Source organism: Apodemus sylvaticus, chromosome 1 (genome assembly GCF_947179515.1).
Source record: "Apodemus sylvaticus chromosome 1, mApoSyl1.1, whole genome shotgun sequence".
Classification (NCBI taxonomy): domain Eukaryota; kingdom Metazoa; phylum Chordata; class Mammalia; order Rodentia; family Muridae; genus Apodemus; species Apodemus sylvaticus.
The window spans coordinates 120065842-120087597 of NC_067472.1; the positions used below are offsets into that span (position 1 = coordinate 120065842).

The window sequence follows — 21756 nt, forward strand, 5'->3', positions numbered from 1 at the left end:
CTGGCAGCTCCCAAGTATCCAGGTTAGTTTTCCTTTTTGGAAATTTTCTGTCTTTCAATCCTTCCCTCGATCTTTCAGAGGACATGCTGAACTGTGTACATTGTTTAGCTAGGGTTCTGTGAATCTTTTTCTGTCAATTGCTGAGTGGAAGAATGTAGGGCATTTACCTCAGAAGATAATTATGCTAGGTTTCTGACTGCAAACATGATAGGGTAGCATACACAGTTTCAAGTATTGGTTCTTGCCAGTTGGATGAGTCTTAAGGGGACCTAGTCATTGGTAAGTTATTTCCTCACTCTCTGTTCCATCACTGTCCCTTCACTTCTGTGTTGTTTGAAGGACACCAAATGGGCTGAAGGTTTTGAGATTGGTGTCCACTGGGACACCAATCCTGCTTGTGTATAGGAGATTGTCATTTTAATCTCCAAATATCATGATACCAGAAGTCTAGAATTCCCCCTCCCAAACTTCTGGGACCTTCCCCCATCCCAGATCTCTGACGCATGACCAAGATGCCTCATACCTCTCTTACTGCCAATATTTTTTTTGCTGAAATGGCACTTCCTCTATATGTTCCTACACCTGATATCCTTAATCATCACCACATTCTATCTTGCAAACAAATCCTGCCGTACATTCTCATTCGATGAGTATTCTATTTGTTAGTTTAAGTGAGATTCAAGCATTCTTTGAGCCTTCCTTGTTATTCTTATCATCTCAAGTCCTATAATACCACCTCACATTGAAAATTATTTCAGAATGTTTTATAGATTCCCTTGAAGATCTAAATTAGATCTAAATTATATATATATATATATATATATATATATGATTTAGGATAATGATATGATAGGAGTCATATTTGGGAGAAGGTTTGAACCAATTTTATGGTCGATTTTTGAGAAGGTACCATGAGGTCCTAAGAAAAAGATATATTCTATTCTTTTGCTTTAGGATAAAATGTTCTCTCTCTCTCTCTCTCTCTCTCTCTCTCTCTCTCTCTCTCTCTCTCTCTCTCTCCTCTCTCTCTCTTCATATATATATATATATATATATATATATATATTCCACTTGGCAATATTTTTTCTTGGAATCGAATAATAACAATTTGCACTGGAAAATAAGTATGAAATAAATTAATTTTTACACATAAGTCACAATTGTCAGATACCAGACAATTCAGTGAAAAAAAAAAAAAGCCTTATTACATGGTTTGATCCAAAACACTAATGCAAAGGTCATATGTTATATCTTTATTGTCCAGTTTTCTTTCTACATTTTTAATGCTAGAAACTCAAATAATGATATAACACATAGTAAGTATTTTGATGATCATATGGATATGGTTGATATACTAAATAAGTAGTTACATTTAGTTAATATTTATAGCTCTCACATTTATTTTCCTAAACTCATAAAAAGAATTTATTTGTGGTCTCAACAAAATAATATAACACTTTGGCACAATTATGCATAGAAATATCCCTGCACTGGAGGCTATTATACTGAAGACCTCCACAGCAACCATAGCCTTACCCTTACTGCTGTGGTAGACAGGGAGGAAAGTGATCCAAACACTGCAGAACACCACCATGCTAAATGTCAGGAGCTTTGCTTCATTGAATGTGTCAGGCAGATTCCTGGCCAGGAAAGCTACAATGAAACTTGCTAGAGCAAGAGAGCCCATGTAGCCCAGGACACAGTAGAAGGCAATCACTGAACCTTTGTTGCAAACAATGAGGATGTGTCCATGAATCATGTGTAGTTCAGCATCAACAAATGGAGAAGTTCCTAGCCAAAATCCACAGACAATCATTTGGGTCAGGGTGCATATGGGAATGATGTAATTAGGTGCCCCTGAAAGCAGCATCCACCTCAGTCTTCTTCCCGGAACAGTGATCTTAAAAGCTAGTACTACAGTAATTGTCTTGGCTAAGACACTAGAGGTAGCCACAGTGAACACAATGGCAAAAGTGGTCTGCTGTAGGATGCAGCGTATCATACTGGGATAACCAATGTAGAACAAGGAACAGATAAAGCAAAATATGAGAGAGATGAGTAGGACATAAGTGAGAGTTTCATTATTGGCCTTGACTATGGGAGTGTCACGGTGTTTCAAGAAGACACAGAGAACAAAAACTGCAAGAAAAGAGAAAAACACAGCCAAGCTAGCCAGAGTCATTCCCAAGGGCTCTTCATAACCCAGAAATATCACAACTTTTTTGAGGCAGTTCGTTTTATTTATGTTGGCATATTCATCCTCTGGACATTTCACACATTGATCCATGTCTAGTGCAGGAATGGAAGAACTGTCAGATTTAATTTTTCTAGAATAACCACAAGATGCATTAAACTTATGCTTGAAAAAGTCATAATTAAATTAGACTAGAATCATGTATTCGATACAAACATAAATATGGGGGCTTCATAAGATGTGATCCTAATTTCCAATGCTTTTATTTTTTTTAACTCCAGAATTTTATAAAACTATTTTCAGAGTCTTATTCTTTAAGTAAGTATTTGTTTATATTTATCTAATATACTCAAATTATTTATTATACTGTTCAGAGGCAACATAATTTATATGTTTCTAGAATAATATGCCTGAGATTGATCCCTCACAGAATGACAGAATTACACTTATATTGTGTATAGTATACAAAATAAGAATTTAGAAGGGCGTGTGTTAGCAAAAAGTGTGGTCCACCCAGTGTTTTCAAGCAGACTTTTGGACACAGTATCTCTACCACTTCATGTCTCCTTAAAAACCTTACAGCCAACATTTTACTAAACCATGGTAATCTCTGGCCCTGTTCTACACTCTTGTTCTTACTCACACAATTATTTATAATTTTTTTATTGTGAATTTTTTATTGGATATGATTTTTTATTTACATTTCAAATGATTTCCCCTTTTCTAGCCCCCCACTCCCCGAAAGTCCCATAAGCCCCTTTCTCTTCCCCTGTCCTCCCACACACCCCTTCCCACTTCCCCGTTCTGGTTTTACCGAATACTGCTTCACTGAGTCGTTCCAGAACAAGGGGCCACTCCTCCTTTCTTCTTGTACCTCATTTGATGTGTGGATTATGTTTTGGGTATTCCAGTTATCTAGGTTAATATCCACTTATTAGTGAGTGCATACCATGATTCACCTTTTGAGTCTGGGTTACCTCACTTAGTATGATGTTCTCTAGCTCCATCCATTTGCCTAAGAATTTCATGAATTCATTGTTTCTAATGGCTGAATAGTACTCCATTGTGTAGATATACCACATTTTTTGCATCCACTCTTCTGTTGAGGGATACCTGGGTTCTTTCCAGCATCTGGCAATTATAAATAGGGCTGCTATGAACATAGTAGAGCATGTATCCTTATTACATGGTGGGGAATCCTCTGGGTATATGCCCAGGAGTGGTATAGCAGGATCTTCTGGAAGTGAGGTGCCCAGTTTTCGGAGGAACCGCCAGACTGATTTCCAGAGTGGTTGTACCAATTTGCAACCCCACCAGAAGTGGAGGAATGTTCCTCTTTCTCCACACCCTCTCCAACACCTGCTGTCTCCTGAATTTTTAATCTTAGCCATTCTGACTGGTGTAAGGTGAAATCTCAGGGTTGTTTTGATTTGCATTTCCCTAATGACTAATGAAGTTGAGCATTTTTTAAGATGTTTCTCTGCCATCCGAAGTTCTTCAGGTGAGAATTCTTTGTTTAACTCTGTACCCCATTTTTAATAGGTTTGGGGTGACGCTTACCAAACATGTGAAAGATCTGTATGACAAGAACTTCAAGACTCTGAAGAAGGAAATGGAAGAAAACCTCAAAAAAATGGGGAAAACCTCCCATGCTCATGGATCGGTAGAATCAATATAGTTAAAATGGCCATTTTGCCAAAAGCAATATACAGATTCAATGCAATACCCATCAAAATCCCTACTCAATTCTTCACAGAGTTAGAAAGAGCAATTATCAAATTCATCTGGAGCAACAAAAAACCCAGGATAGCTAAAACTATTCTCAGCAACAAAAGAAAATCTGGGGGAATCAGTATCCCTGACCTCAAGCAATACTACAGAGCAGTAGTGTTAAAAACTGCATGGTATTGGTACAGTGACAGGCAGGAGGATCAATGGAACAGGATTGAAGATCCAGAAATGAACCCACAAACCTATGGCCACTTGATCCTCGACAAAGAGGCTGAAAACATCCAATGGAAAAAAGATAGCCTTTTCAACAAATGGTGCTGGTTCAACTGGAGGTCAGCATGCAGAAGAATGTGAATTGATCCATCCTTGTCTCCTTGTACTAAGCTCAACTCCAAATGGATCAAGGACCTCCACATAAAGCCAGACACTCTGAAGCTAATAGAAAAGAAACTGGGGAAGACCCTTGAGGACATCGGTACAGGGAGAAAGTTTATGAACAGAACACCAATAGCGTATGCTCTAAGATCAAGAATTGACAAATGGGACCTCATAAAATTACAAAGTTTCTGTAAGGCAAAGGACACCATCAAGAAGACAAATCGGCAAGCAACAAATTGGGAAAAGATCTTCACCAATCCTACATCAGATAGAGGGCTAATATCCAATATATATAAAGAACTCAAGAAGTTAGACTCCAGAAAACCAAACAACCCTATTGTTTATAATTTTTACCATTCATTATGGCATCTTACTTTTGAATAAGAAATCATTAGAGAATATCATATTCAATAAAAATTTAGAGTTTTGGATTTGGATACAATGGATACATTTACAAAATTTATTCCTCAGTTAAGGCTAGAAATTTTTGAAATAAATGATTTGAAGAGTTTAAGAGCTAAAGGACCAGAGAATTTTATATTAGTATGTTTTTTTCATATGAAGGTTGCAAGTAGCACACATTAACATCTGACAACCAAATTTTCTTGAGCCAGTGCTGACTAAAAACAAAAACAAAAACAAAAACAATACACATCAGGGAAAGGAAGAACCATCATGCAAAATTTAATCTTAGAGAATTACAGATAACGAAGAAATTTGTAGAGTGAGTAAAATTGTTTTCTCCTGTGAAACATATAGCAATGTGTGTGTGTGTGTGTGTGTATGTGTGTGTGTGTGTGTGTGTGTGTGTGTGTGTGTGTGTGAGAGAGAGAGAGAGAGAGAGAGAGAGAGAAAGCATTTAATAAAAATGCCATAAATATGAAAAAGTTAAAGGCGGGGTGTTAGGCATGTTCATAAGAAAGGTAGGGAAAGAACAAAATGTTATCATATTGTAATATCCAAAATGAAAGTATCATAAAAGGCACTGATAATATCAACAGAAGAATAGATAACAGAAAAAATCATCACCTAACTTCTCCACATTAAAAATATTATGTTCAGTTGTTTTACTCAATGTGCAAATTGTTGTAGTACACAGTAATTGTCAGTTTTACTTATTGAGGTAAGTTTTCCTATGCTGTACTCCCATTATTGTAGTGTTTATTGGATATTAGCCCAGAAGCTTGGAATACCCAAGATCCAATTCACAGACCATAAGAAGCGCAAGAAGAAAGAAGACCAAACTATGGATAATTTGGTCCTTCTTAGAAGGGGGAAGAAAATACCCATAGAAGGAGATATGGAGACAAAGTTTGGATCAGAGAGTGAAGGAAAAGCCATCCAGAGACTGTCATACCTGTTCATTCACCTCATAGATTGTCACCAACCCCAAAATAATGAGGATTCCAACAAAGGTATGCTGCTAGAAGCCTGATATAGCTGTCTCCTGAGAGGTTCAGCTAGTACCTGACAAACACAGAGGTAGGTGCTCTCACTCATGCATTGGACTTAGCACAAGGTTCCCAATGGACCAGCTAGAGAAAGGACCAAAGGTGCTGAAGGAACTTGCAGCCCCATAGGAGGAACAACATTATGAGCTAACCATTACACCCAGAATGCCTAGGGACTAAACTACTATCCAAAGAAAACACATGAAGGGACCCGTGACTCCAGCTGCATATGTATCAGAGGATGGCCTTTTTGGACATTGAAGGGAGGAGAGGATCTTGGCCTTGAGAAAGCTTGATGCCCCAGTTAGGGGAATACCAGGACAGCGAAGGGGGTATAGAAGGTTTGGTGAGCCGCAAGGAGGTTATGGGATAAGGTCTGTTCAGAAGGGAAAACCAGGAAAGGGAATAACATTAAAAATGTAAATAAAGAAAATATCTATTAAAAAAGAACTTTAAAAATGAATATATCCACTAAAAATGGATAGTAATAATGTAGGTGACTGTATATTTTAAATGACCAGTGACATATAAACACCCTAGGTCCACTTCATCATTGAGAATTTTTGTCATTGTCTTCATAGCCATTGTGCTTTTATAGCAACTATGATATTTAGAAATTGCTATATTTTGTAGTAAGATTCATTTTCATAAATAATTGTGATGTCAAGGACATGTATGCATTGAATACATAAAATGCTTTAAGAGGTTTATGAAAAAGAAGGTATTTTTTGTGTTATTTTCTTAGTGTTTGCTCTGCAATTTAAATCGCCACATATGATTGGAGTAGTTTTCTTTATTAACAAATGATTTGTTGTGGAGAGAGAGAGAGAGAGAGAGAGAGAGAGAGAGAGAGAGAGAGAGAGAGAGAGAGAGAGAGAGAGAGAGAGAGATCCATAATCTAAATAATGATAAATTACTCAAAAAACAATATTGACAAAATGCAGAGATGGAGGTTTTTGATATCCCCTTCACACTTATCCATGTGGATTATATAATAGTATATTCATTTTTTTCAATCATATTAAGCCAATAGTTCAAAGTGAAAGTGATGCTCTTTTCCAAGTTCAGAGCCTCTGCATTGAAAACTGTACATTTGGTTTCAGTTTGTGTTTCCTTCTTGAATTTGCCAGACTGTGTTATCTAAATTGGTGAGTAGACATATTCAAATACCCCAATTTTTCCCAGTTAAAAATAATCAAATAGATTTATACTATTCTTATATCTCTTAAATATAGTATTTGTTCTGGCTGTGGCAATGAGCCCACTGAAGGAGATCAAGAGATATAAATTGGAAAAGAAGTACACCAAGTATCACTATTTTCAGAAGATATTTAATTAACTGTCAAAATTCAACCAGAGAACCCTTACAGCTGATGAACAACTTCAACACTTTAGTCTAAATAATGGCAAATGCCTCAAAAATAATATTGACAGAATGCAGAGATGGAGGTTTTTGAGATTCCTTTTACACATATACTTGTGGATTCCACAATAGTGTATTCAAGTTTTTTCAATCACATTAATCTAATAGATCAATGTGAAACGTGATGCTCTCTTGCATGTACAAAGTCTCTGCATTGAAAGATATACATTTGGTTTCAGTTTGCATTTTCTTCTTGAATTTGCCAAACAGTGTTAACTAAATTGGTGAGTAGACATACTCAATACTCCTTTTTGTTTTACCCACTTAAAAATAATCAAGTAGTTGGTATACTACAAAGCAGGATAAATAATTAACTCAAAGAAATTAGTAGTCTTCTTTATACAAAAGAGAAACAGTCTGAGAATGAAATTAGTGAAACAGTACCCTTCGCAATAGGCAAAAATAGTATAAAGCATCTTGGTATAACTCTTTGCAAAAAGTGAACTATCTCTACAACCAGAAATTCAAATCTCTCAGAGAAATCGAGAAAGAACTCTGAAGACAGAAAGATCTCCTATGCTCATGCATTAGCAATATTAACATTGTGAAATGGCCACCTTACCAAAACCAATCTACAGATTCAAGGCACTCACCATCAAAATTCCCAACACAATTATTCGTAGTCAGGAAAACATAAGTTTTCAACTTCATATAGAAAAAAAGAAAACAGGACAGTCAAAATAATTCTTAATAGATAAGTATCCAGTGGAAATCACCATTCTGGAACATAGACTGTACTACTGAGCATTAGTGATAAAACTGGATGGAATTGGTACAGAGATAGTCAGGTTAATCAATTGAATAAAATGAAAAGACACAGAAGCAAACCCCCAAACCTCTAGATTCTTGATCTTTGACAAAGAAACAAAGAAATACAGTGGAAAATACAAAAGAAGGAAGCCTCTTCAATAGATGGTGCTGATATAATTGTTCTCTGTATTGGAAAATGAACATAGATCCATATTTATCAACTTACACCAAACTCTAGTCCAGGTGAGTCAAATACCACAAGTAATATCAGGTACATTGAATTTTATAGAACAGAAAGTTGGAAATAACCTTGAAGTCATTGTCACAAGGGGAGGTTTCCTGAATAAAACACCAATGGTTCAGGTTCTAAGATCAAGATTTGATAAATGTGACTTCATGAACCTGAAGAGCTTGGTTAAGCCAAAAGACAATATCAATATGAAAAACTGACAACCTACTGACTGGAAAAAATTGCTAATCCTATTTCTTACACAGTGCTAATATCCAACACATAAAAAGAACTCAAGAATAGGACCTCCAAAGAACTAAATAACCTAATTAGAAAATGGGGTACAGAGTTGAACAAAGATTTCACAAATTAAAAAAAAATTAAAAAAAAAAGTTAAAAGTACTTAGTCATCAGGGAAAGGGAAATCAAAGTGATTCTGAGAATGGCTAAGATCAAAAACTCAAATGATAGCACATGCTATCTAGAATGTGGAGAAAGAAGAACAGTCTTACATTGCTGGTGGGATTGTAATATGGTATAACCAGTCTGGAAATCAATTTGGTGTTTTCTCATGAAATTGTAAATACTTCTACCTTAATGTTTGTGTCACTATTCATGATGCTATGTTGCACATATACCCTGTAGCATGGCATGGCTGTCATCTGAGGGATCTATCAGCAACTGACTGAGTCATATTGATGCTTATACCCAAACATTGGACTGAAGTTGGGGACTCCTATGTTTGAATAAGGAGAAGGATAGAAGGAGTCTAATCAGAGATTGATCCCATAGGAAGCTAAGTATGCTAATCTAATCGAGTTTCTAGGGAGCAGCTAGAGGCTGAGCCACTAAACACCAACATACAGTGGCTGTTCTGAAGCCCTGGTTAGGTGTGGAGATTCATCAAATGGGCAAGGGCAAAAAATAATTGGAGTAGCATTTTTAGCAAAGAGAATAACAACTTAATTGAGTACTGTAAAATGTATGCAAGCTTAGACTCCTTTTATTTAACCATGGTGACAAATTATAGTTTTTTAAAAGTATTTTTAATCCTGTTTTCAAATTTGATATTTTATTTACTTACATTAAAAATGCTATTCACTTTCCTCCTTTCCCCTCTGAAAACCCCTGTAACTCATCCCCCACTCCCTGCTCACTAATCCACACACTCTAGATTTCCCTGATCTGGCATTTCCATACCCTGAGACAATGAGTCTTTTTGCATCCCAGGGCTCTCTCCTTTCACTGATGTCCAACCACATCAGCCTCTGCTACCCAGGTGGCTGGATCTATGGGTCCCTCCATGTATACTCTGGTTCAATCCATTCCTATCCCCTTATACAAAGCTCAAGTCCAAGTCGATCAAGTACCTCCACATAAAACTAATTACACTGAATCTAATAGAAAAGAAAGCAGGCAAGACCCTGAAGCACATGGACACATGAGAAAATTTCCTGAATAGAACACCAATAGCTTATGCTCTAAGATCAAGAGTTGACAAATGGGACCTCATAAAATTGGAAAGTTTCTGTAAGGCAACGGACAATGTATTTTCAATCTTCAAGAGTGATAAACCCTGCTCTTCCATAGCCCACGCCATCCAGAAGAACAGGTTGGCTCTCTGTAGAATGTTCCTACCCTTTCTATTTCCTCAATCACAATTATAAGTGTCTCTCCCAGTCTCTCAACAGAATTACAAGGGCTGATTCTGCTGTAAAATATACTTAAATCCCTGAGAGATATTTCTACTCCAACTTTTAATATTGAGTTCCAGGGCAAAAACCACACACTGCCTTTATAATTTTAATATGCCTTAATAAGCACATAGCCTGGACAGCTATCTACCCATTGTGGTATTACTGTCTAGTTTCCTATCTAAAACCCCAAGTTACTACATATCACTAACTATGTTTCATCTGGGCTGCTCAGTAGAAATTGAGGAATTTTAATAAAAATCATCAAGTCTTACTCTAAAAGCCTGGACTACAGAAAAATGGAAAATCTACATGAAATAGATGATTTTCTATATACATATCACTTATTAAAGTTAAATGAAATCAGGAGACTATTTAAATAGCCTTAAAGTCCCTAAAGAAATATAAGGGGTCACTTAATGTACTCAACAATGTAAAGCTCATGTCCCTATGGTTTTACAACAGACTTATACAAGACTTTCAATATAAAGTAAATAACCATACTCCACAGTGTACTTCACAAAATTGAAATAAAAGTACAATGCCAAATTACTTTTATAAGACCATAGTAACCTCGATAAATAAACTACATAAAAACTGAACAAAGAGAATTTCAGGCAAATTTCCTTTTAAATAATTGATGTGAAAATTTTCAAATCACAAATTGTTGTGAGGTTTAGCCTTTGAGAATCCAAATAAAGCAATTTCACTAAAATCTGTGATGAAACAAGTGTTCTGGATATTTCTGTATCTCTTCAAGGTAGTATGTGAATTTCTAGCTAGAGCAATATGATGAGAGGAGATGATCATGATACAAATCAGAAGAAAATAAGTCAAAGTATTACTATTCACTAATGATATGATAGTATAAATAAGCGACTCAAAAAAATCCACCAGAGAAGTGCTGAAAAACATATTCAGCAAAATGGATTGATAGAAAATTACCTCAAAGAAAATAGTAGTCACATTTTCAATAAACAATAATTGCACTGATATTGAAATTATGGCAACAATATCATTTATGATACACGCAAAACATAAAAAATGCTAACCAAGCAAGAGAAAGACAAAAAATAAATTTTCTATGGAAAAACATTAAGGAAACTATCAGAAGATGGAAACATCTCCCCTCTCATGGATTAGATGGATTAATAGTAAAATAGGCCATATTGACAATAGCAATCTACAAATTCAAAGAAATTATTCAATTCCCTTCATAATACTCACACAATTCTTTATAAAGGCCTTGAAAACAATTGTTAACTTCACACAGAAAAATAAAAGGGAGGAGGAGAAGAAAAAAATAACCAAAAATGATAGGATAAATAAATCCTGAACATGAAAGTTCTGGAAAAATCAGCATCTCTCAAGCAATTTACATGGTAATAGTAACTTAAAAATGCATGATATTAGTATTTAAAATGACAGATTAATCAAAGGGTTGAAATGTAAACCAACATGTAAAACCAAAGCACTGTGGGCATTTGATTTTTGACAAAGAATACAAAACTATACAATGCAAATATGAATGCATATTTTGCAAATGGTATTGCTCTAACTGGATCTTTATTTAACACCCTGAACAAAACTAAACTGCAAATGGATCAAGGACCTCAGCATAAAACTGTACATACTAAATCAAATGGAAGAGAATGTAATAAATAGCCTTAAATTTGTTGAAACAGGAAACAATTCTTTTTTTCTGAAAAGAACATCTATGGTCCAGGTACAAAGATCAACAATTGTTAAATTGGACCTTATGAAACTGAAAGGCTTATGTAAGGCAAAGGTCAGTGTCAATAGGACAACCTAAAGAATGTAAAACTGTCTTACTCAACCTTACATATGACGTAGGGTTATGATCAACAATATGCAAAGAACTCAGGAAGTTAAACATCAACAAAACAAATAACCCAATTAGAATATGTGGTAAAGAGCTAAACAGATAATTCTCAACAAAGTAAATCTCGAATAGTGGAGAAGCATAAATAAACATTCAACATACTTAGCCATCAGGGAAATGCAAAAGAAAATGACCCAGAGATTGCATCTTACATATATCAAAATGACTGAGATCAAAACATTTATGTGATACCACATTCTGGTAAGTATGTGGTCAAAGGAGAACAATCATCCATTTTTCCCCCTGCAAGAATTTAGAAACTCAGCCATCATATCATCTAAAAGCATACATGAGGTGGGCCAAGACCTACTTGAAATATATAGTAGATATGCAGCTCAAACTCTATTACAGTCTTGTCTCAGTGAGCATGGATGAGCTTAGCTCTGCAGAAACTTTTGTGCCAGGGTAAACGGCCCCCACCTCTCAAAGATGAAGAGGGTGGGTGTAGGGTTAGGACATTCTTGGTCATGGGGATGAGGAAGGGTGCAGCATCCATATTGAATAAATATACAAATTAATAAATTTATTAATTAAATAATTAAAAGATTGACCAAGTCACATCCACTATTTCCTTATCTATTCTTTACACTACTTGGTGGTTTAGCTAGAGCAATAGGAGGATACAATATATAGAAATTAAAGTCAAATCATCATTTACAGGTGGTATGGTTTTAAAAGCTTGTAACCCTAAATATTTCAGTAGAGAACTGCACCTGATATAAATTGTCACCAAAATGGCTGGATGCAAGATGAACACACACACACACACACACACACACACACACACACACACATACACACACAAACACAAAGTCAATTGCTTCCCTATAAAAAACCAAAATGTCTGAAGAAGAAATTATAGAAACAGCACCCTACACAATTTACTCAAATAATATAAAATATCTTATTTAAACTATGAGTAAACAAATGGAAGTCTTGCAAGAAAACCATAAGTCTCAAAACTTTGAAGAGATTAATTTAAGATCTATCAGAAGGTAGAAAGATCTCCCTTTGCCTTGTATCACTTGAATATAACCATCCTTCCAACTTCAAACAATGTCATCAAAATGTGATCCTAAATTTCTACAGAGCTTGAAGATACACTTTCTAACATCATGTAATACCTGAGAATTACTGAACAATATTAGAACTGCTAGATGAATCACCATTTTTTATTTCAAGTTGTGCTATAGAATCATAGTGCTAAAAATTGCATGATATTGGTATAAAACTAGGCCCATTCATCAGTGAAATTGAATTTAGGATGAGAGATAAATTCACATACATATGAACACTTGATATTGCATAAAGAACCCAAAAGTACACACTGGTAGAAAAAGCCTTTTAAAATCAGATACATTATAGAAATGAACAGTTTAACATATGTGTCAAAACAAAACACTGGAGTGATTCACAAGTGAAAACCAATTAAATATTTCCCTTTACATATCGTATCATGTTACAAAGCAAATTTACATTGTTTTGCTTTTTAATGATAATACCTGTATGAATATTTGGTGCTTTTTATATCATGACACAATTATGACAGAGTAAGTAAGACAGAGATCAAATAAGTGGAGAAAGGCACACATACACACAAACACACACACATACACACACACACACACAGAGAGAGAGAGAGAGAGAGAGAGAGAGAGAGAGTGAGAGAGAGAGAGAGAGAGACAGAGAGAGAGAGACAGAGAGAGAGACAGAGACAAAGAGAGAATATATGATGGTGGAAGTCAATAAATGGGGACTTGTTAAAATTTTATTCCACATCAAAACAAATGTACATAAATTTATAGGTAGTTTTGCTTCATGTAAAGTATTTAAATGAAAACTAAATTACCTGGCTGATATCTATAGCCCACTCTATCATTTCATCAGATATAAGTAGTTGTTGGCCATTAGGAAAATGACCAAAAAAACTTCCTATTTTCATTTTAAGTCCTTCCTGTTTTAAAAAATCCATGATGTAGAAAATGTCATACTCTTTATCCAGTTTTCTATTCTGGTTCATGTTCACTAGGTCTCCAGCAGGATTTACAAATCGTATGGTCTTCAGAAAAGAGAACATCTAAAACATATTTGAATTTTAGTTTCAACTATGCAAATACATTAATAAATGAATTATAAAGCTTGTCATATCACTCATATCCATTATTCATATCCTAAACTGTATATTTATCAGAAGTATTCAGTTCTGAAAAATTAAAATGTATTCCATATACACTTAAAGTTTGACTATGCTTAAAAATACATTTTTATCACTATATTTGATGCCATTACACATGCACACATGAATTTTATGTTTGGTGCCTATTGATAAATTATCCATTTTATTTGGCCAATAGTATTATTTGATCATAAGATAAGGAAACTGAATACTTAATGGTACAAAATAAAGAAAAAGTACTTGAAATTATTTGAGTTCTTTTCATGACATTAGAAAAATTTTGATCAAATAAATAAAAGTTATTTTCTGAATTTCATTTATTAAATGTGTAAGAAAAAACTCAGAGAGTAAACTCATGAGATTTTAGTATGATTGAAATAAATGAGGATACTTCATTACTGAGATTGTGAAATGCTGGTACGATTGTTGGCTGTAACCTAAATTATGACACTAATATCATGGGCTTCTTGTGCAGTGGAAGAATACAGGAATATAGGATAAATTTTACTTATTTACAGGATTTTGAATTTATGAATCCCTTATGAATACTACCTCTATGATATACATGCCATTCAGTGTAAAAATTATTACCTTCCAGGAGTTAAATTCCAGTACCTTACCATCATGTTCTGCACCTGTGTCTACTTGTTGCAGAAGCATCTCATGAAGTGAGTGAGCCACAGCATATACAGAATTGTATAAGTTGTAACATGTTTCGCTCATGGACATTCCAAGGGGTGGAACAAAAAGCCATTTAAATAGGGATTTGTTTGCACAATTCTTCAGTGTTGTACAATTAGGTGGTGGCAAAGAACACTTAAAGTAAGTCCACCACAGTTTAGCAAAAGAAATATCATTACTGTAGTTAGAAGGGTGAACTGTCTGCAGAAATTCTTTAAAACCAGACATCTCAGAGTGCTGATGTGAAAAAATAAGAGTCCCATGCATGGAGTTAAGCATGAAATCTCCTATCATTGTGATCATATCAAATTGTGACACACTGATCCAGAGTCTCTGAATATTTTTAAATTTCCAAAGCATGAAGTTCAATTGTACAGGAGAGTCTTTATTTCCGTAGACAATTACAACTTTTGCTGATGTCATTATGATTTGGTGATAATATTTAAGCACCATTTTAAAGTATAATGACTTATCATTTGGGATAATAGTGACAAATTCTAAGCAGACAGTGTTTCTTTCCATTACTGCTCTCAATTCAGAAAGAAATTGGATTCCATGGTCATCATCTGTAATGATCACTCCTACCCAGTTCCATCTGAAGTGAACTGCTAGAGACACCATGGCTAGTGGTAGAGATGTGTCCTTGAGAGACATCTGATAGAGATGAGGAAACTGTTCCTGGTTACTTAGGAAATGAAAATAACCACAGTAAACCTGAAATATATTGACCATACACTTCATTATGAAGAAGAAGGAATGTGCAGGACTCAGTCTAAGACCTAATTATAAAAAAACAATGTGCTAAAAGTGTGAGAAAATATGATCATTCATTTTATTATGAAAATCACTTCCAATGTCTTGTGAATTGCTATACAAGGACAGATAACGTAAGCGACTTGATAAAACATTTCAATTTTTGTTGTCTCTGCTCCCCATTTGTCATAAAGTTGTTGAATTTGCCATAGAAATTGAGTAACCTTTATGTTCAATAGATCAAAATATGTACAAATAAATTCTCATAATTTTTTAAGCCTTGATACTCAGAAACTTAGATTGCAGAAAGATAATATTCCCTTTAAAATAACCCTCTGTGAGTTACTTCTGGAGTTCTGGAGAAGTACTGGAATGGTCCAAGTTTATAAGATGTCATCCATACAGGTCCCGTAAGTACAATTAAATATCTTCTCTGATTTTTACAGTAGTAATTAGGAATAATTTCCTTTTTTCTCAAGGACCAAACATTTTCCACAATATCCTTAATTAGGTTACATTCAACGTTAACTAACAGGGAAATGTTGGGTAAAATATGAACATTCCTATTGATTTCTTCAAAGGCAAAATAAGCAGAGGAAATAAAGTGGATGGTCTTTGGGGTCACCCTGAAATCAGAGCACATCAATGATTATGGATATAGGTTCTCATTATGATACTTTTAAGGAAAACTCAATGTGGGTTAAGCAAAGATTTCTTGTATTTTTGTGACATATTCATACATTGGCATAGTTCATTATTGTGATATATTAGGATGTGAGAAATGCAAAATAGTTTATCAATCTTAATGTTGATTTTTTTATTCAATGAATTGAACTTCACTCTTTTCTTTTTAAGTCTTGTATCTAAATTATACTGGTGTATTAAGCATTGAGCCATGATACGGTTGCTGGGAATTGAACTCAGGACCTCTGGAAGAAGGGTTAGTGCTCTTAATCACTGATCCATTTCTCCAGCCCTATTATATTCTTCTTTTGACGTGTTCTTTAACTGTGTTCTGAGATTAGATACCTTGTGACCTTTTCCTCTTGATATTTTCAATAGTGGCTTTTAAAGTATGAATTTCATATTAAGACATTTCTGTCAGTTTTGAAATTTTCTACAGTTTCATATTGTTTTTCTTTGACACTGTGAAATCTATGTGTTTTCATGAGTAAAAAAAAAAAAAAAGATTTTTGTGGCCCACATTGAATCTGCCCATGACTTTATCTCCTTATTCCTATACTGAACATATGTGGAAGAGAAATAAGAATTATCTCCTATCTAGAATATTATTCTTTTTTACAGAAACAGCACGAAAAATGTCATGACGCTACATAATGGAATGATGCAATGGTAACCAAATTTTTCTGTATCAACAATTGCAAAAGTCTAAAGAATTCATAGCTATTCCAAAACCACCATGATTCTTACATTTATTTCTTTATTTAACACAATTCCTTTCTTTTCATTTTTCTATTTAAGGCTGTACAAAATTGAGTGATATAAGAATGGTTATATCTACAACCGATCTTTTGGTTTGGATTTTACTCCTCTAGCTTCACATGTACTCTTAGCTTTTACTAATTCATTCTTTCTTTAAAATCACTGGGTATTACATAACTGTCCTTGGGTTCTATTTGGTTCAGATTTGTCCAGATATATTCTGTTTCTAATATGTCCACTTTATTTTCTCTTATTTTTAAACATGATTTAACTGGATATATCTGTTTGGTACATTTTTAAAGAGTTTGATAATCTTACTTAGCAGTTACATATTCGGTGTGTAGTACATGAGTTTTTTGCTTTTGCCTCATCTGTATTTTCTGTAATGCTTTGGTTAAACAGTAAATATTTATGTAACTGTTCACAACTTGTGGTTCTGAAGCTGGTGTTGAATTGACTTAACAGTATTATTTTCTCTATTATTGACAAATTCTTATTTTTAAATAACTTTTATTCTAATCTTATTCCCTTATTTGTTGGATTTTTTTCTTTGATTCAGAACTACCTAAAATTGTGTAATAGTTTTTTAAAGCTACTGCTATTCTGTACATGAAAATTGAAACATTTTGAAAATTGAGTTCTCCAATTAATCTACTTTAATTGCTGATTAATGACAGTTTAATATATCAAGTAATATTCACTTTTCTTTACAGACTACTGTATAGAATTTTTTAAAAAGCTAAAACCGTTCTAAATAATAAAATAACTACTAGTTATTTCTGACCTCACTTTGTACTCCACATCTCTCTTAATAAAATTGGCTTGATGGGTGTGGCGATTGATCAATAAAATTTAACCAAAGACCTAGGAAGTGACACACAACTTTGGATACGTGAAATTTTTAGAAAAAAATCCAGAGATCTGCTCTAGAATAAAGAAACTTTCTTGAATATTGATGCTGGTTCAAATGTATGGATTCAGAGAGAAGAATGAAACTACATCTATGTGTATTATTGTGTAGAAATCTTAACTCTATATTGTATATAACTACAGCAGATAGAAAAACTTCACTGGTATTATGGTTTCAAAGGAATACTGATGCCAAGTACATGAACATCAAAAGATAAACTCAGTGACATTTTTGAAAATTCTTTGTCTCATTATATTTTTCGGAGATTATCTTTTAACGATTGCTATTCTTTTGTATTTATGTTATAGCTTCCAATTCTTTAATGGACTTTTTGTTTGTAAAGATGCATATGTTAATTTTTACTTGTATATAAGTGTGTTTCTCATGCTTTTGCATGATCTCATTGTATGGTTTATTGAATAATTTTTATATTCTATAATACTTGTTTTATGCTATAATATTTCTACTATTTACATGATAACCCTTTAGTGGGTAAAAGTAATAAAGTGGGTCCATATGGGAGGTAATTAGTAAATGATCTTTCTGGAGCTGAGGAAGGAAATTGAAAGTTTGTTTATATTGTATTAAAAGTGTATTTGATATAAACAATGATATAAACAACCTTGAATTATGCTGTAATTTAGATAGACTTGAAAATAGTAGGATTCATAAAATGCCTATTAGGACACAAAGCATATTACCTCAATACATTAAAATTCTAATGTCCAAGTATGGAACTGAAAGTAGATTTCAGATTTGGATCCGTAATATGAATTTATAAATGGTTAATTGTTGAGGACATAGCATTCAGTATTCCCACGAAATCTTCTACGTAATTCAAGCTTGACGTGGTGTTAGAGACACCCACATGTACATACATATACACATACACACATATACATGCACAAACATAAACACAAACACACACAGACACACACACACTCACGCACAGACACACACACATATTGCATTCTCACTTTAAAAACATGGATCATAAATTATTTATCTACAAAAATTAAATTGAAAAAATAACCATCTAAATCATATCAACTATAATAAAATTAATGTTCAAATAATGTACTTTAATTTATATTAAATTTTATTATACAACCGTTTTACAGCCAATGGTTTCTATATAAAATATTTAATGCTTTACATTTTAAAAATATTGTTGGTTTTGTTTTGCCATCATCAATGATGCCACATTTTCTAATCAAAATGTTCTCTTCTAAACCATTCTGCGATTTCTCTTTATTCTGTGGAAAGGTTGGAGTATATCTGATTAGAATTTTCTATTCAATGCACCACAAGTTTTCTACTTCTAAGCATGAAAGTGCAGTGACATTTTGCATTTTCAAACTTGATTACTCTATTTAGAAATTAGCCCTTTATTATCCTATATAAAGCCATTAAATACACATATGAAAAATAACAATTCATATCTATCTGTGCATAGAATATGTTAAAAACATAGACTAATAAAGGGAATGAATAGATGTGAATGAGGTAAAATGCTAAATGAGAAAGAATCAGTAATCTTTAAAACTGTATCTTCTTGGTAGTTAAACCTCATGTAATAAAAGGCCATAAATATAAGAGCATATCTGTAGTGCAAAGTAGACTTGTTTGGTTTTTTAAAGGACTGCATGTACTAGCATGAGAGAATGTGTAAATTTCAAAGAACTATTGGAAGGGATTACATATGATGATAATTCATTATATGATACCCACATATATGCTTTTTTTTTTAAAGCAGGTACCACAGGTAGGGAACTTGTGGGAGAAAAATAGGAAAACATTGCGGCATTGTTCAACGAAAGACATTTGAATGATTCATTAAATTACTGTAAATTTCTCTGTAGATGTTCATCAAAACGCCTATTATATGATGTAGGCCTAACACTTATTACTATAATAGGAGAGTTAATTGAAACAGTGTCCCAAGGATTCAAGGTGTGTTCACTATGTAATCTAACCTAATCTAACCTAGATAACTTAATGTAATTTAACCTCAAACAAACTCAAAAATTCACTTGACCATCTCAGTTGCTGAAAAGGCATTTGACAAAATATATTACCTCTTTATGTTAAAATTACTGGAGAGATCATGTATTCAAGGCTCATATCTAAACATAAGAAAACAATATTCAGTGTCTTTAAAAGAAATTTATAACAGTGGTGATAGGGAACTTATAGAGTTCACCTCCAGTAGAAAGAAGGGGCATAATATGAGTGGATGGGATGCTATCCCATAGTCCTACACTCTTACCCTGAATGTTTCTGACTAAAAGAACTACAGTGACATATATGGAGAACAGACTAAGGAAAAGTAGTTTCAATGACCTGGTCAAATTGGGATACATCTCAGTAGAGGCTCCAAGGACTGACACTATTATTTATTCTATGGTGTGTTTATAGACAGGAGTCTATCATGGCTGTCCTTTGAGTGGCCCAACAAGCAGCTGACTGAGACAGATGCAGATGCTTCCACCCAACCATTGGACTGAATTTAGGTATCCCTGTAGCTGATTTATGGAAAGGCAGGAAGAAGCTGAGGAGGAGGGCGACCCCATAAGAAGACTATCAGTCTCAACTAACCTGGACGCCGAGATGTCTCAAGTTATGACACTTAGCCATAAACTAGGCAGCATAGATTAGCATCACATGAAACCATAGAATGGAAATTACCATATAAATGGAATCTCTCTAAGAGCAAGGCCAATAATGTCATTCATTCATCTGCCCTCTAACTAGTTTGTGATTCAAAAACGACAATAAACCAGCTACACCTTAAACTACCATAATTAGCGAAATATCCAGCCATGAAGCAGAATAAATTTTAGTTATATACTAGAAAAGTATAGTCAAAAGACACATAGGATCTTATCTCTCACTCCCTGTTCCTGGAAGGCTTGGTGTGCATTTATGCATAAATGAAAGATGCACTTACTGCTTGTTTAGATTCTCACTGAAGTAATCATTCTTCACATTACCGTGCTCTGTATAAATGGAAAAGAAACAATCATCCTCTTTATCTGCTAGATAATTTTCCATGTCTTTTATTCTCCAAAAGCATCTGGGGTCACTCAAATGGCAAAAACAAAAGGAAAAATTCAGGACCATGGAGAAAACACTCAAAGCGAACATCTTTGCAATGTCATCAATATAGGTGCCCAAGGAAAATGCAGCATTAAGTGTCAGGAAGGCAGATTCTCAAATATCAATTTTTGATGAACACAACCATGTTTCACATTTTATTGATGTAGTTACTAATAAAGAGCATATGTGTTTGTCACAGCATTTACTTTTCAGTTCACTCTTTGCCTCTGGAGGATTCTGAAGTACTCTTTGGCCTGCGGTGCTGCATCTGTGATCCTATGGCCAGGTGAAAAATAGGGGAAATAATTTTCGTCAGTATTATCCTTCTATGTATTCCTTATGTCTGCATTCATGTCAGTAGACATGAAGGTTCCAGACATGATTCCTTTTGGGAATATTTTCTCACAAGTCAAGTTCATCAAACCACTTTTCTGAAATCATTTGCAATAGTTCACTTTTGTTACATAGGTTATTCCTATGAGATTTACAAGCAATTATTACAATGAATCCAATTGAACTTAATTGACCTCAGTAATAAAAATATTAATAAAATTAAGCAATATCGTTATGCATCTTCAACACTTTTAGACATTAACTAAATTGTTGCTTTCTGTCTCATTCTTATTTATTGCATTTATTATTGAATTATCTATAATTGAATTGAATTATGTTTTAACAGGGTTATGAAAAATACAGAATTTGGAATTCATGTTATTCATAAACTGTTAACAAAAACTGATACATGAGAAATCCAAGTCAAGCAAGTTTTTTATTTCGTTGTTCATTAAAGGGCAGGTAAAATAGAAAGTTCAATGTACAGAATATACTGTGTACTGTCTTATGTGACCTCAAGGTGTATTAAACTTAGTAGTGATATTAAATAATAAATCAATTCTATTAATATGCAGGAGCAATTTCATAATGATGTTTCATTACAGGGC

At 34.0% G+C, this 21756-nt stretch overlaps 1 protein-coding gene across 1 annotated transcript; it reads right to left on the reverse strand.

The window, feature by feature from the left end:
* Positions 1-1372: 1372 nt before the first annotated feature.
* On the reverse strand, positions 1373-20866 carry LOC127685940 (vomeronasal type-2 receptor 116-like). Its single transcript, XM_052183705.1, has 5 exons — positions 20667-20866; positions 15710-15989; positions 14521-15324; positions 13603-13830; positions 1373-2359 (listed from the first exon to the last, which is right to left on the reverse strand). The coding sequence occupies exons 1-5, from the start codon at positions 20861-20863 to the stop codon at positions 1373-1375; spliced, it is 2496 nt and encodes an 831-aa protein (XP_052039665.1). The 5' UTR covers positions 20864-20866.
* Positions 20867-21756: the final 890 nt, after the last annotated feature.

Bases quoted from the DNA above. Each gene is read 5' to 3' on its own strand.
- LOC127685940 (XM_052183705.1), bottom strand. From the start codon at position 20,863: ATGTTCGCTTTGAGTGTTTTCTCCATGGTCCTGAATTTTTCCTTTTGT. The intron at 15,325-15,709 runs GTAACTCACAGA...AATATATTTCAG, and splicing joins ACTTCTCCAGAACTCCAGAA to GTTTACTGTGGTTATTTTCA. The intron at 2,360-13,602 runs GTAATTTAGTTT...GACTTTTTCAAG, and splicing joins GGGCTATAGATATCAGCCAG to CATAAGTTTAATGCATCTTG.